Here is a 16319-nt window from a genome sequence, read left to right on the forward strand (position 1 = left end):
ATTGGCCAAGCCGCACGACGGCAAACCATTTCCTCCCTGCTTGGCTCCTTCTCTGTGCATTTAATTTGACCTGGAGCCCTTTGCTTTCCTTCACAGGATAGATTAGCCCTTAAAGACGTACTGTATATTCATGATTCTGACTGAAGCCACGTGAGCCTGCCTCCCTGACACTAGGGAGAATGAGGTAAGACAGGCGTTTCTCCTGATTGGTGCAAGTGTCTGCAGTTGTCAGGATTTCACATTTTCGGAGATTGATGGGCCATAATTTTGTTGGATCTTGACCTGCATTTTACCTTGGGAGACATTGACGATTTCCCTGATTGTCAGAGCTGTAGGGTTTTTTTTTTCTTTTTCTTTTTTTTTTTTGGTTCATCACAGTCATCAGGCATTCCTTTGAATCCACCTAAGTAATAATGTTAAGGGGCTGAAAGAACAAATTTTGCTCTGATTGTAGTGCTGGGTAAAAGCGCTTGCGTTTTTCTGCCTGTGGAGGTCAGACATAACCCCCTCCCCCTCCCACCCTCTTTCTGTGATTAAAATGTTAAAGCACAAAATTATTTAAAAGCAAAAATGTGAAGTGTACTTTGGATGAATGCATGCTGTGTGCAATTTTTAATAATGCCCATAAACAGGAGGCCAGATTTGGCTAGAAGGGTGAAAACAACATGCACTCGAAAATTATAATTAAAATTTGGACGTCCTCAGAAGTTTTAAGAGCTGCGCTGCATCTTTGAAACTGCCTGAAAAAGCATTTAAGCACAACCTTTCAGTTGTAGTAATAATACTAAAAAGTGTAAACTGTTTCAACCTTTCCTCAGCCAAGCATTGCCTGTTTTATTTTGCTAACCCTTTTCATCTAACCCATTGTTGCTATTTTACTATTTCCTCCCACAGCATTTTCTGATATTTTCTTATTCATTTGGTTATTTGATAATTCTTCTGGGTACATTTTTATAGCACATAATAATGCAACTAACCCTTACAAATGCACACAGTGCCACCTTAAGCTACCCCACGCCTGACATTACCCTACACGTGAGTAATAACGTTACAATAGTGATGTCCAGGTGTGAGGCCATCTGGCAAAGGGAAACAGCACTCTGGTGAGTGTATTGGGGATTGGCGGGGGGGGAGAGAGCACAGCCAGCCATGGCAATTTCAGCTATATAATCCCGGCATTTCTCTCTTGGTGCCGATTCCCTGACAGCATCGCTTACATATCAAAACAGAATCATACCTTTCTGTTTTGCTTTGACGTATTGAGTTCCACGATGGATCCAAGTCACTGCAGGGGCAGGATTAGAGGTAATGGGGGTGCCGTACTGGTGCACCCACACTGTTGGCGTAGTGACGGAGGGCTGAAACATGAATGAGAACCAGGTGCATCCGCTGGAGACAGTCACAAAGCCATTACTGTGCCTCGGCGGGCGAGAGGGAGCCGCAAACACGGCTCTGTGTCGCTGTCCTCTCCCTCCCACCTCACGCTCCCCTGTGCTCTGCCCGACCGTTTCTGCCCTCAATTTTATTTTCAGAATTTTTTTGTTTCTTTATTTATTTATTTTTTGCTTTTAGTTTGTTGTTCAGTTCAGTGTTTAGAATTTTGCTGTACTCATGACATAGTTTGAAGAAAAATCCAAACACATGTTCCTTTTGATGTGTCCTTAACATATAAGTGAAGTTTACACATTTTATATCTATAATCCCCCGCTTCTGTTTGGCACTAATTTTTTTATTTTATTCTTTGCAGTTATTTTGGAGGCCATTTTCTGTAAGTGAAACTAACCGAAAGATCAGCAGGCTAGACTTTGTGGTTATGCTTCACAGTTTGCATTTTATTTGTTAAAACTTGGTCCAAGGACATAGACTGTTTTTGCAGCAAAGCAACTGGAAAATATTACTTCACTCTAGCATAAAATATTTTTCTTTAATTCTTTAGGGAATGTTTTTGGGAACTGACATTTATCTGATTCCATGATTAAATCACCTTCATAAATCTATCTTTCTCCCTGTATGATCTTTCTTTATAAATAGACCTGCAGTCTTCCTAGGGACCGATATTTCCCAGATGAAGGCTAGAAAGAGTGGCCTGTGGACTGGTGCTGTTATAGTCACCCCAGTTTACTCATGAAAAGTCAATGAGGGTCAAAACTGATGCCTGTGCCCACCCTCCTGCTCCTCATACACCCTCATCTCTTATTATCTTTCACATTCTGTCACCTTTGGACATGGAGAGAAAATGACTTCATCAAAGACTTCACAAAACTAAGGTTTGTCTTAATATCTGCCTCATTGAAGTTATCAACAGTTATATAAAACACTGCAACAACATTTGTCACATGGCAAAGCAGCTGACCTGGCCCCAAATTCCAGTTTTTAGGATGGATTGGGGTTAGTGACTTCAGTGAGGTGGATGACTGGTGCACAGCCATGAATAAATCTATACTAATGAAGAGTACTGGATTCTTTCTGGAGATCAATAATGTCATGATGTGGAAGGCATTATCATTATCCATTTGAATGGCCCAGCAAGACAATGTAATAGCCATCTATGTTGTAATGTCTGTTTGAAAGGTCAATTTGTGTAAGCACTGCAGCTGTAATATGACTGGCCATTGCCAACTGTTCTGTTTCTTTTCAAGAACAGTTGACAAGTTTGGAGAGGTTATAAGAAGACAAAGCCGTAACTGTCAGACTTTGTAGATTGGGCAAGAAAACACTGATATATTAAATACCAGCCTGATGAAACTGTGGCTGGTTCCAAACTGTGGCTGGTTTGCCATACATCAGAGCAGAAGAATGAATTCGATGAGAGCTTGAGCTGAAATCAAAACACAGCTTTGACTCTAATGTTACACACCTTTTCATTTACATTTTCAAGGGCCAAAACTTCTAGCAAAATACATAAATGGCCATTTGGAATGCATTGTTTTGTGAAGCAATGATGGCATATCTAGATCCTAGACTTCCATCATCCTTCATATTTTTTTGAGTATCCAGGAGAAATGTTTGCTTTGGGCAAAACCACATGTCCAAATTTCCACTTTCACGTTTCCCTCTCACACAAACCCTGTGTAGGTAGGAGGAAGGAAGCTGGGTCCCTCTAGAAGGCAGAAACTCTGGGTGTTTTCAGGACCAGGCTTGATACAGTACCTGATACTATCTAGTACTGTATGCTATGTTATTTTATTTTATGTTATGTTATGTTATGTCATGTCATGTCATGTCATGTCATGTCATGCCATGCCATGTCATGTCATGTCATGTCATGTCATGTCATGTCATGTCATGCCATGTCATGTCATGTCATATGTTATATACATGCAAAGTGTAGGGTCTATGTGTGAACCAGTAGTCATATCATGATTACACTTTTGTTATCCCAATGTCATAGTATGATTTTGATGTCACATATGATTGAGCTTTTCCCACACAAAATCCCAAATTTTGTGCAAAAATTAATAAATAAATAAAACTTTGATGTGACAGCTGGACATTTCAGTCAGCACAAATCATTATGTCATAAATCATTATGACAGGTCAACCACTCTGAGTATAAATGCATCAAATATATGGAATCTCAGAAAGAGGCCAATTAGTTTCGCTGGAAAATAGCTTTGCTTTACATCTTCAAGATTTACGATAACTTTTATGGCTGAATGCGCATTGTTGCACTCTTTTCCAACAGAGCCTAGAACTGCTTTTTCATGCAACATGAAATTTTGTGTTGCCTTGTCAATCGAGTCACAGGAGTTAAATGTGACCAAGGCTGATGGTCATTTGCCAGTCTGAGATTTCTGTATTTCTGTATGAAGTGTCAGCACCTTTCAGGTACTGGTTGAGTTTCCCCAAAGCATGCCATGGTTCACAGTGGAGAGTCAGGTGGCAGCCAGCATAATGAAAAGTAGAGTATATACTTCATATACTTATATACTATATATGTAAGTATACTTATATACAGTATATACTAGTATATATTATACAGATAACTGACATTCAGCTTTCATGAATTTGAGTTAAATGTAAGAACATATAAAAATTTTAAATTAAAAAATTTAGCTTGGATACCATGAATCTATATAGCACTACTGGTGTTGAGCAGTGAATGACAAAGTGTATGTCTATTTTGCCACTTTATGTTTCTTGTGTAGAATAACCGGAATGTTTCAGTCAGAAAACAAAACAGCGTGAACACTTTTTAATTGCCTTTTATGTATCTAAATTGAATAGTGGATGCGGCTTGCAGATGTGTGGGTGAAAAGACTGGGTAGCAGGAATGTTTTCTGAAGATCAAAATGCAATACATCAAGAGAGCTGTCCATCTACTGCCAGTGAAACCCTGTTAAACTGTGGCTTTCATTTCAAATGCACCTGATGTCACAGCAGCAGCTTATTAAAATATGAGTACAGCCAGACTTCTCTGCTTTTCCTAGAACTGCTGCTAGAATCATTAGTCATTTGAACACAAAATGTTTATAATGCATAATTATAGGGCATTTTAGTACAGGGACAAATTTGTGAACCTAAAAGCTTTTCCTAATCACATTTGGATCAAATAGATTTGATATAACGCTGTCGCTGTTGTAGACAGCTGTTGAGACAGTAGCCAGTGAACAACACCAGGAAAAATGCCTGTGCTGAAAATCACTGCATGTGTGTCGAACAGGGCAATTTAATAAATCTCTGCTTGACTATTAAGTTAAAATTAAGCCAAAATTAAGTTAATTAAATATATTCATGGCTATGTATGGGAGTATCACAATGCTAGAAGTCTGGCTCTTTGTTTGTGAATTAAAATTCACATCAATAAAACTCCTTGTTCCAACAGCATTCTGTCAGTGTTGTAGTGTGATTAACTGGTTGGCTCTACAAAAGGAAAATAGTCTGTAAGGAGAGGAACTCACCCGCTTATTTTGCAGGCATGATAAGCAAAGGTGATTTGATGAAAAGGGCCATTACCCTTTGTTATGAAGTCATCACAAAAACTCCACCCCGCTGCCTACAGCCAATCACTGTTCTCAGACCCTTTACCTGAGCAAACCATGAGGTACAGAAAAACAGAACAATTTGGGCCTCACACCTCTTTCATTCAAAAGCCATTTATGACTTATTGACCGAGGGCACTCTTTAATGTGAGGTGCTAAAAACACATGTAATCAATTGCTGTTTGTATAAAGTGCACACATGTTTGTGTGTGCATTCACATTTGCACAACTGCACATATGTGTACATGTGATGTGGGGTAGTATTTGTGTCTTAATATTTTAATATTTTTACATACCCGGACAACCCATTTAAATGTTCCCTTTTTTCAGAGGAACCACTGCCTCAATGTTTATTAACTTCACAGTAGCATTAAAATTTTACACGTGTATATAAGTTTACGACATTTTTTTTTTTTCATTTGTCCATTCTTTTCGCTTTGATTTACATAGAGCTGCAGTATGTTTGCCAAGTAAAATTAATGCTCTTACGGTATTTTAGAAACAAGTGCCCTGGTCTCTAGCATTGTAGTGCCATCTTGTGGAGACTAAGTTGTATTACATAAATGATTTTACTTCATTTGTAAGCAAGCAGTAAGATTCAACAAAGTAATGTTTAAATGCAGCCCCATGTTGTTGGGTGGAATTTTTTTTTTTTTCAAGTAATGTTTAAATGGATGTCAGCCCACTATTGATAGTCTTCTATATCTACCCAACATAAGCCACAAGGGAAGGCTAGAGAAGTTGCCTTTACTTTTTGTGGTTCTTAACAATGGAACAATTTCACATAATATATTAGGATCTCAGTTGCTGAAAATGAAGCACAGAAAAAGAAAAAGATAAATAAATTAATGAACAATATATTTAGCCAATTTTTTAATACATAAATGTAGATTTCATAAGACCGTACCCTTAATGTTGACTTTCAAAAAGCTGTCTGTATTTGTATATGTAAGACTAATTAAGAGGGAAAGCTATTAAGTTGATGAATTATTTTATATACTGAATCTCTGCCATGACCCCAAACTGACATGTGAGCGTGTTTGTGCGTGTGTGCATGCGTAGTCATTCATTGTTTTCATTTATCATTCAATTTTTTTCTATTATTTAAATTTATATTACTTAATCATTTAATGTCAATTTACGCGCTCCGTTTTTCAATATTATCGAGAGCTATGTTAATGCAAATTTTTGCCATTGTTTTTTTTTTTTTTTTAATGCTATACTAATACCGTATCGCTGTCACGTAGTTGCGGAGTTATGTGCTCATTTCTGATTGGTCTTTTAGACTATTTGCAACAACAAATATATTTCGTACAACAACCCTTGCCACTGAGTAAGAACTAGCATATTCAGACACATATTTTTTACAATTTAATATTTATTAACAGATACTTTAGAAATTTTAACAACTAAAAAAATAATTCATTAAATAAGCGCAGCGTATAGATATATGAATTCGTGCATGTTAATACATTCTGTTCTACAGGAACTCTTTATAGAAAATGTAATGTTTCTCGACCGGAAGAAGGAAGCAGGAAGTGTTGCTGACTAAATTAAACAGAAAATGGCGATGGGAGGGTGTGAAAGAGTTGTGTCTACTTTGTTTCAGCAGGGTGTACTTGTCAAGATGTATAACCTCAGAACAGGTGCTAGTATTTACTTGCTATTAGTACTCTGTTCTGTCTCCTTAGTCTATGCCGATATCACGGATGGCAGCAATGAGCATTTAAAGCGGGAACATTCGCTCATGAAGCCATATCAGGGTAAGTCGATTTAGCGAATCCTCCTCAGTTGGGAAGCGAACTTTCTGTTCAGTACATTTGTGCTAATGTAGACTGTCTGATGGTTCTTCAGTATACTTCAACGTTTTGGCGCTTGAATGACACCAACCATTTTGTTAAGAATTCAATGGTATATCGGCATAATGCTAGTTAACTAAGGTGTTATAAGGCTGCTGTCTAGTCAATTGTAACTGAACTGAAACAAATGCATTCAACCTTGATTTTGGGTGATTCGTTATTTACTCATTGTGCTTTCCTATTCAGTCATTACGAAACGTGGCTAGTATATGCAACTTGTTCGCGTACTGAATATCCCCTGGTGCATATACGGAGTAATTTTAGCTGGCTATGTTGATAAAGCTATAGCATCTTAGATGTGTTAGTTTATTTAGTTTGGAAAGCATGTGCGGTTACTTAAGTGGCCACTTAATTTTCAGATTTAAAATGGTATTAAGCCCCCTCCAATTCCAAAATATACCAACTTCTGTATCATGCTTTGCAGGTGTGGGAACTGGTTCTTCAAGCCAGTGGGACTTTTGGGGTAGCACATTGGTGACCAGCCAGTATATTCGTCTGACACCTGATGACCGCAGCAAACAGGGTTCAATCTGGAATACAGTGGTGAGTAACAGATTAGCAAACCGCATCAACCAGCTACAAATGAGCAAAGCATAAAATCCAGGAGGATCGTGTACTGTTATTTGTTTACTGGATTACTAGACTTTAAACTTCGTAGGCTACAGCTCGTCCAAAACGCAGCTCTCTCGTTGAACAGATCACGCCTGTTCTAAGAGCACTGCACTGGCTGTCTGTTAAATTTGCTTATCGATTATAAGGTGTATTTATACATAATAGGCCTTAAATGGAAACAAAACTCTGAATTGCTGATGCATTTGCATAATGGTTAGCAGAATCACAGTTTGAACCCTGTGCTCAGAATCTGGAGAGTACTGTCATTATCCATTTATTACTTCAAGTTGTGTGGACTGAGGACCTTCAATTACTAAGCTTCTAAATTGTGGAACTCTTTCAGCTAAGATCAGTTGATTGTGACTTGCTTTAGTGTAGTTGTTTTTTTATTTTAACTCTTCAATGTTTTCGGAGACCTGTGTGAAGAGCACTATATGAAAAATAAACTTGATTGATTGACCACTGCAGTACAGTTCATGGAATTTGTGCAAAATGTCTTGGGTAATTTCTGACCGGAAAGAGTATATTGCTCACACGTGTAAATGTAAAAACATTCCTGCCTGTCTTTGTAGCCTTGTTTTCTCAAAGACTGGGAGATGCACGTTCAGTTCAAAGTACATGGGTCAGGGAAGAAGAATCTCCATGGAGATGGCATTGCCATTTGGTACACAAGAGAGAAACTGCATCCTGGTAATTTGTCAAACTTAACATTTATAAAATGCACACTTAATACATAATTTCAGTTGCACACTGTATTGCATACTGAATTTTGCATTTCATCCATAGATGATTAACCATTACAAAAAAATACATTTTTGTAAAATGTCGATATCTGTCACTTGTTAAACTGGTTGACGTTTTTGTGTGAATTCTGATCTCTGTGACGCAATCTCTACCTCCACTCAGGGCCTATCTTTGGAAACCAAGACCACTTTGTTGGCCTGGCCGTATTTGTGGATACCTTCCGTAATGATCTCCATGGAATGGACGTAAGTTCTTCTGCTACGCGACTCACCGATGATTCTTTCTCTGCAGGGCCTGTGTTTGGAAGCAATGCTAACTTCCATGGGCTGGCCATATTTATAGACACATACCCTAATGATGAGTCTTCTGACGTGAGTTCACTGGCTGAATTTTTCTTATTTTGATCCTGTTCTTGTGTGAAGGGCTTTGTCCTGTACATGCGTTCATTTTCAGTTGCTCATTATCTTCAGACCTGTGGTGGCTTGACCTCTGTCCAGGCTTATGGACAGAGCGTCCTACTCCTGTCATTGCTCATTGCTGCAACCTCCTCTGTCAATTCTGGGTGACTGCAGTCAAACACATTTTCTCCTCCAAAACATACTACTGCTTTTTTTTTTTTTACATTGCATTCCACAAGTAGAGCTGGTACTGACATGAGGTGGAGGAAGAAGCCTCATGTACAGCTTGAGCAAGGAGACTATGAGTAAATGACTGACTGCCATAAATTGCAGGTGAGTGGCGAGATGCAGTCATCCTGGCCAACTGTTTCCCTCCCTCCCTGGGTGACACAACGACCAATCGTGTCACCTTGTGTGGCTTCTGGCAACAGTTGGCACTGGGACAGTATGAATTTAATATTATAGTGGAGCCCGTCCATGTAATGAAACAATGCCTTAATTGGATAAGCCAGCCAGCTGACACCCTTTATTACTCTTGGAAGTGATGCGCACTACCGCCAGCACTGTTGAAATTTGAAGGCCGTTTTGAACCCCCCACCCAACAAAACGGCATAATCCATTGATTCTAAGTACTGCCTTGAATTTCCTTACCTGTTTGACCTATCTGTGCAATCTCAATAGCATTCAGACTGTTTTGTAAAGTTTCAGTATGGAGCCTTCCTTCATGAGTCAGCAGGTTAGGGTGTGTAGCATCACACATGTCATGGGGATCACTTGTCCAGATTACATGCCTGAACTCGATGTTTTAAGTTTGGCTTTGTGCACTGTAGCTAGTGATGCTTTATGTGGCATGCTTTGCTTGCATCAGCCTGTTGTTTGGTCAACACTTGTAGTCTGCCCTCTTCAACCTCAAATTTTTGAAGGGTGTGAAGTCTGGAGTCTGAAAACATTGCAAAACAGTCATTTTGTGGTCTGTTAAGTATTTCTCACTTGATTATGAGGTATGCTTGGGATTGTCGTCCTGCTGAAAGATCCTTTTACTGGAAAGTTTGAGCTTCCTGGTGGGGGGGATACCAGCTTATTAGGCAAAATGTCTTTGTACTGTACTTGCTGATTGTATTGACCTTAACAAGAACCCCTGAATCAGTAGATTGAAAAAGCAACCTCATAACATCAAAGATCCATCACCATATATCAGCATAAGTGTGATGTCCTTTTCAACATGAGCAGCTTCCTTCAGTGCCAAACCAGCTGCTGGTGTGCATGGTCAAAAAACTCCATTTTAGTTTAATCCGACTATAACATCTGGTTCCAATCAAAGTTCAGCAGCGATGGATTTATCGTGGAAAAAACTGAAAGTAAGTTGCTTTAAATGTATCAAGACAGGAATGAGAGTTTTGAAGATACGTGGATTTCTGCGTTTCAGAGCTCCCAGTGCCAATTATGAGATTGTCAGCAAGTAAAGCAAAACTTGTGGTGTTGACAATCCAGCGTGCCAGTAATGGTTATTTAATTCTCACTGAATGGGTGGGTTAGGCTACATATTTTCTAAATTGGTGCTGGTGAGCTCTCAAAATCTCAAAACAACAAACCAAGAGTGTATTCTGTATTAAGCAGTAATGCTCAGCTAGAGTAATTTTGACATTGACTTAATATTACACACATTAAAAATAGGAATTTGTCATATCATTGTCTTCAACCAAGAATGTTAAGATGTGCATTGTTCAAAATGTGCCACATTTTGGGGAATTAGCTGTTTTATGTGGTTCATTTCTGTCTTCTGTATGTTTCGCTCTTTGTGTGGCACTGTTGAGTTTATGGTAGCATTATCAGTTTTAGGCATCACAATATTTTGAATAATGTAGCCAGGATTGGATTATTTTTTATTTTTCAAACATAAGCCGCGTTTCCACCAAAAGTACCCGGAACGTTTTAGTCCCAGGAACTACTTTTCAAGGAACTAAAAGGTTCCTTCAGCCCATTGTTGTCTGCGTTTCCACCACGGTCTAAAGTCCCGCGAAGATTAGGCAAATTAGCCCACTGACGTATGAAAAAGCGACGTTGTCGTCGGTCCATCTGTCCTATGATTTCTTCTGTAACCCCATACTACCACCGAAGTAGCCTACATTATTTTCTAATAACTGGGACAGCCCGGAGGGGTTTATTTCACTTATATACAACGGGTTACCAACAATGACTATATATGGTTACTTTTGTATTTATTGATTTTTATTGATTTAATCACCTGGAATTGAAATATTCTTCTGCAGCCGTTTGGGCATATTTTACCATTGTCAAGCAAAACTGTCGTTGGTAGTTGAACTTGGACCGTTGTTATGCAACAAATAGGATATAACAGGCCAATAGTCAGATTGTAACTGTTTTATATATCTTCTCAAACACATTCATCATGTTTTTATGCGAACATTCACTTTCATGTCTTGACATCCGAAGCGACAGAATGCATTCACAATTCCAATATAACTGGCAACAACAGCAGAAAACATGCACACGTTGTAAACAATTTGCTGTTTGATTATTTTGTCATTGTCAATTCCATATAGGCTAATCGCAAAATGACAAGAATAGAACGAAAACTCGGACTTGCGTGAAAATTGTACAGCCACCATTTGCTTTCCTTCGAAGTTACTGCTAGCCGAGCAACGAAGTGTGCCCTCCAGATGCGAACCATGCACCATAAATTAGTCCATAGTCTTCCTGGTCTTTTTGTGGAATTGAAGAATGGCAGAGTAAAATTACCTCAGTCTGAAAAAGCTAAAGGGACGATTACTATAATTAACCTGTTATTTTACCCTGACAAAAAGTGCGGAAGGTGATTTCCAGTTTGCTTTTACTGTATCATCAATGTGAATTACGCAGAACTACCGCATACCTCACATAACTGTATCAAACGTTTTGAGTTAATTACAACGGGCTAACAAAGAAAATATTCAGCAACCGAATTAATCCGTTTGAATGTTTTGGTACGTAATATGCTGTCCCAGCACGAATGCTTAGCATTTTATAAAACTAATACTAAAGCAAGAAAAGAACAGAAGAGCACACGCTATAATTCCAAGACGTTTTTTAAACATGGCGGTTGAAATAAAACAAATAACACTGCAAGTAGTCGACCAATCAGAAATTTTCAGCGCTTGCGCCCCACCCCAAAAGTTCCGGTACTTTTGGAAAGTACTACCCCCCAAGCTTTTTTGGGGGTAAAATAAAGCCCCCGGAACTAAATTTCCTGCGGTGGAAATGCACCGAGTTCCTCAAAAGGTTCCTAGTTCCGGAGTAAAGTTCCTGCGGTGGAAACGCGGCTATAGAAAAAAGCTGGTCAGTTCATGTTGTACCATTCATTCAAATAATCTAAAATTGACTGCATTTGTGTATTGGCATCAACAGAAATCAATTTTCTGTGTCTATGAGTAAAAATCTTGATGCCCAGCCCTAGATACAGACTAGAGTGGGTGCTAGAGTGGGTGGGCAGTAGGCCTGACAGCACATGAAAACGCCATGAAGTCTTTATAGCTGACCTCGTCTCCCTGTTCCTCAGCGCTCCTTCCCTTACATCTCGGCCATGATAAACAACGGCACCTTGTCATACGATCACAGCAAGGATGGCCGCGTGACGGAACTGGGGGGCTGCTCGGCAGAGATCAGGAACAAAGACCACGACACGTACCTGGCCATTCGCTACTCCAAGGGCAGACTTACGGTAAATGGAACATGTGCATATTTTCATTCTCAGTGGTCTGCTATTGACCCCCATCTTCATGTTGGTGACATGTTTTGAGTAGGGAAATTTAAATTTATCTGTTGCTTGGTTAAAGCTTTGGTCCATTATTTGGCTGTTGTTCATTCGCTGCAACACTGTTTTTAATAGGTTATGGTCGATGTCGATGACAAGAATGAATGGAAGGAATGCATTGATATTGGTGGTGTTCGCCTGCCTACAGGGTACTACTTTGGGGCCTCTTCTGCCACGGGGGACCTTTCTGGTATGTTGGAGGGGTTTTGGCAGGACCAAAGCTGGGGCAAGTCAAGGGGCATATTCTGAAAATTCAAAGTGACAAGTAGCAATTAAGTGCAGAAAATGCCAAAAATGATCTGCAATTTCCTCAATTTTAAGAATCTATTTTAGGGTTGTGTTTGAACAGTATACATGTTTATATTTACTTTCAAAGTGCTAATAAGGATCTAGCCCTTAGTTGCTTTAAGGCACACACTGAAGGCACATCTGTATATTCTGCCTTTTGGGTCTCCATCAAAATTCAACCAGGATTTCAGCATTTTACAGGTGTATGTTTCCAGTTTTCCTCATACTTTCTTCATGCCATCTTTGTGTATTTAAAATGAATAAAACATATCTTGATCTAATAAGCTCTTTGGACATAGGAAAGGGGGGTGACATTTCACAACTATAAGCCATAGGAAATATAATCTTGCACATTGAGCTTCTGTTCCATCCACAAAACAATTATATATTATAAAGGTTTATTTTATTTTTATTTTATTTTATTTTATAGCAGAACCAGTAGTTTATAACAGTGTGGGTTTTCTGTTGAAACACTGAACCAGAACAGCTAGCTCTGGTGGCCAGAGACTATATTACATTGAAGTAGGCATTATAACATTGTAAAACTTAATGTATCATTATAACACGAACAAGTTATGTAAGGGTGATACCCATTTTCACAAATTAGCTGTGCACATATCTCAATGAAATTATGAAAGAATAAGGCTGAGAAAAATATGCCCACATGTAATTTTCTTCTGTTGATGAAGTATAACCAGTATACATGTATAACCATAATTTTGGGTAGATGACTTTTGATGAGATGACTTCTTGGTTAGACGTCTTTTGCATTTTTAAGGTATGAATAACTTGTTTTGATTGCCCTTGTAACATTACAAAAAAGAATTAGATTCTTATCCTTATTTTTCCAGAGATACAGACATCTGAAAATGATGCCTCTAAAAAGGTTGCCTTTATGGATCATTTATTTTTGAGTAACTATTGTGTATCTGGAAGTTGAGCTTCAGTTTTAAAAAATATTTACATAAAAAATGTAGAGACTCTGAGGAACAGGTCCGACAGCCTAGTCCCGTGGAATGACTCTATTGCAGGCACATGTGTCTGTGTGTAAGGGCTTATTGGTATCGGACGCATATAAAATGCCAGTGTGGTGCCCCCCTCCTAGATAATCATGATATCATCTCCATGAAGATGTACCAGCTGATGGTGGAACATACCCCTGAGGAGGACAATCTGGACTGGACTAAGATTGAGCCCAGCGTCAGCCTGCTCAAGTCTCCCAAAGGTAGCGCACTGTCATAGTCACGTTCTAGGCAACCGCTTGCTCCTATCATTGGCATGCTAGATAAGTTTGCTGCCGATTTACAATCTGCACATGTAATGGCAGGGATCTGGCAAAGCTCGAACTCGGAGTGGCTGCTGCACTAACTACTGCACTAAAGATTAATTCACCGTTAGCGGATGAACGGACTGCTACACACAACACCCTATATTTAGTAGAACTTCAGAGATGCAAACCTCAGAGCTGACCAGTCAAGTGAACAGGATATAAACCAGGAGGTAGCATGTTCCAATTCAGCTTTTTAATTTCTTTATTATGGATGACATGGATTTTGTTTAAAATAATTACTTGATGTTGAAATTATATCCTGCTTACTGCTGGTTTCATTTATCGTTAAGATCTATGGCGAAATAATTAAAAAAATATAAAAATATAACAATAATAAGCGTAGTGTAAGTAAACAATCCTATCAAGGCAAATTCTTAATTGGTTTATTAGTACTCCTGTTTCAAAGTTATGATCAGTTCAGAGTTCCAAACCACGCTCATCTGCAAGTCGCGCCGTATGAGATCTGCCAAATAGCAGTAACGTAATATAAAGTAAAAATCAAGGAGATTATACTTGAATGTAACTATACTATGTTGCTGATTTTGTGATCTCTTTTGTGATTTTGTGATTCTGCTTCTCTCCTTCAGACAACATTGATGATCCAACGGGTAATTTCCGCAGCACTCCTCTCACTGGTTGGAAGGTCTTCCTGCTTCTGCTGTGTGCCCTTCTGGGGATTGTGGTCTGTGCTGTGGTGGGAGCTGTAGTCTTCCAAAAGAGGCAAGAAAGAAACAAGAGGTTCTATTAGATGGGAGAAAACTGACACCAGTTGAAGAAAGCAATGTGAATTTTTTAAAGATTGTATAAAATCACAATGTTTATACTGCTGTTCTGGAGTAAGAGGGTTACTTATGGTATTTTCCCATATTTTTCACGCTGTATAAGTGGCCCATGACTACAAAGCATCCAGGTGACATAATTGACAAGGTGAAAGCTGAATTTTAAATGTTTCGTTTCTTATACTTTTCTTTTTACATACTTGTCTTTTGAGAAAGTTTAGAATATTTGAGTTTTAAACTGGAAATCATTCAAACCCCTCTTCCCCCCTGAAAAAATTGGAATTAAATTTTAACATTTTGTCTTCCAATGGAATTATGTAAAGAATCATGATGGTTTTACTTCCCTTTTTGATTTTGTTTTGTTCCCATGCACTCTGATTGCACTTGTTTACAAATGTATAGAAGGTTGTTGGTTTTGTTGCTTTCTTTTTTCCCCAGACCAGCTTGTGCTTTAAAGGAGATATCTTTGTTTGAACTGAACCCTGGGACAGTGTGTAGACCCAGCCTTAAAGCTGTTTTTGAATGTTAGCCATGCCTCAAGTTTCTTTTGAATTAAGAACTGTAGGGCTGAACTGTGCAAAGAGATTAAAGAAAAACATATGGTGGGGTCCCCATGGAAACGGTGAGAAAGCAGCAAAACTTAAGAACTTGTTTTCGTGAAGTCCATTGTGATGGAACTATATGAAGTGTTGTTTCACATATGAAAGAAATAGAAATTGACATGTTAAATGTGGGATCCATCTATGGTTTATATTAGAACTTGTGTGATACAATGCAACACGTTTATGGTAAACGTTTATCAGGTTTATGGCGTATTGTGTTGCTATTAGCCTTACCCATGCAGATTTCAGTTGGGTTGCAGTGTTGGGGTAATGCAGTTACTTCCATCTGTCAGACTACAGAGTAGTCTACCACTGTTAATGTAGTCAGTTATGAATGCTATCAAGAAAGTGGGTGCTTTATTAACATCCTCATACAGTTGTCTATGAGTAAATTACAGTATGTACGTATAACAGTAAGACGGATGAGGCCAAACTCACAACTGGTATAGCAGTTAGTTTGTAGACACACCCTTTGAAACTGCATCATTAAATGAACATAGATTTTTTTTTTTTTTTCATTTAAGGCAAATTACACTTTTGTATGAACCTAACTGCAGAACAGTACTACTCTTAAGACATTACATGGAGGTGGCATTCATCAAATGCAAACAGTGTTTCCGTCATCAAACATGGCTGCTAGTACTCTACACTTTTTTTTTTTTACAAGGCCTCCCTGAATCTGCTGTAAACACAAGAATTAAATCTAGCCCCTTTAATTTGCAATAGAAAAGTACCAAATATTTGCACAATTTTCCTGTGTAGCCAGAGAATGTGGCTGCACAAGGCTGTCTATTCAACAGTGCGTTCAGTTCAGTTTTGTACCAGGTAATGAATGCAAACCTGTGGTACTTACTGCTTTTCAGTAAATAATAAAAATTTACAATATTGGGTTGTGCGATATTGGTGATTTCAAT

At 38.6% G+C, this 16319-nt stretch overlaps 1 protein-coding gene across 2 annotated transcripts; it reads left to right on the forward strand.

Moving 5' to 3' along the window:
* Nucleotides 1-6516: 6516 nt before the first annotated feature.
* Nucleotides 6517-16318, forward strand: lman2 (lectin, mannose-binding 2). 2 transcript variants are annotated; one of them, XM_035408240.1, is made up of 8 exons: nt 6517-6745; nt 7266-7384; nt 8026-8143; nt 8489-8568; nt 12152-12313; nt 12482-12596; nt 13800-13919; nt 14612-14917. In XM_035408240.1, exons 1-8 carry the CDS (start codon nt 6547-6549, stop codon nt 14770-14772), a joined length of 1074 nt encoding a protein of 357 aa, XP_035264131.1. In that variant the 5' UTR covers nt 6517-6546; the 3' UTR covers nt 14773-14917. The 2 variants fall into 2 exon arrangements, with proteins under 2 accessions (XP_035264131.1, XP_035264130.1); XM_035408239.1 differs by lacking the exon at nt 8489-8568 and adding an exon at nt 8360-8442 and having other exon boundaries at nt 6518-6745; nt 14612-16318.
* Nucleotide 16319: the final 1 nt, after the last annotated feature.

The sequence above is a fragment of the Anguilla anguilla genome, chromosome 3 (assembly GCF_013347855.1).
Source record: "Anguilla anguilla isolate fAngAng1 chromosome 3, fAngAng1.pri, whole genome shotgun sequence".
Taxonomy (NCBI): Eukaryota; Metazoa; Chordata; class Actinopteri; order Anguilliformes; family Anguillidae; genus Anguilla; species Anguilla anguilla.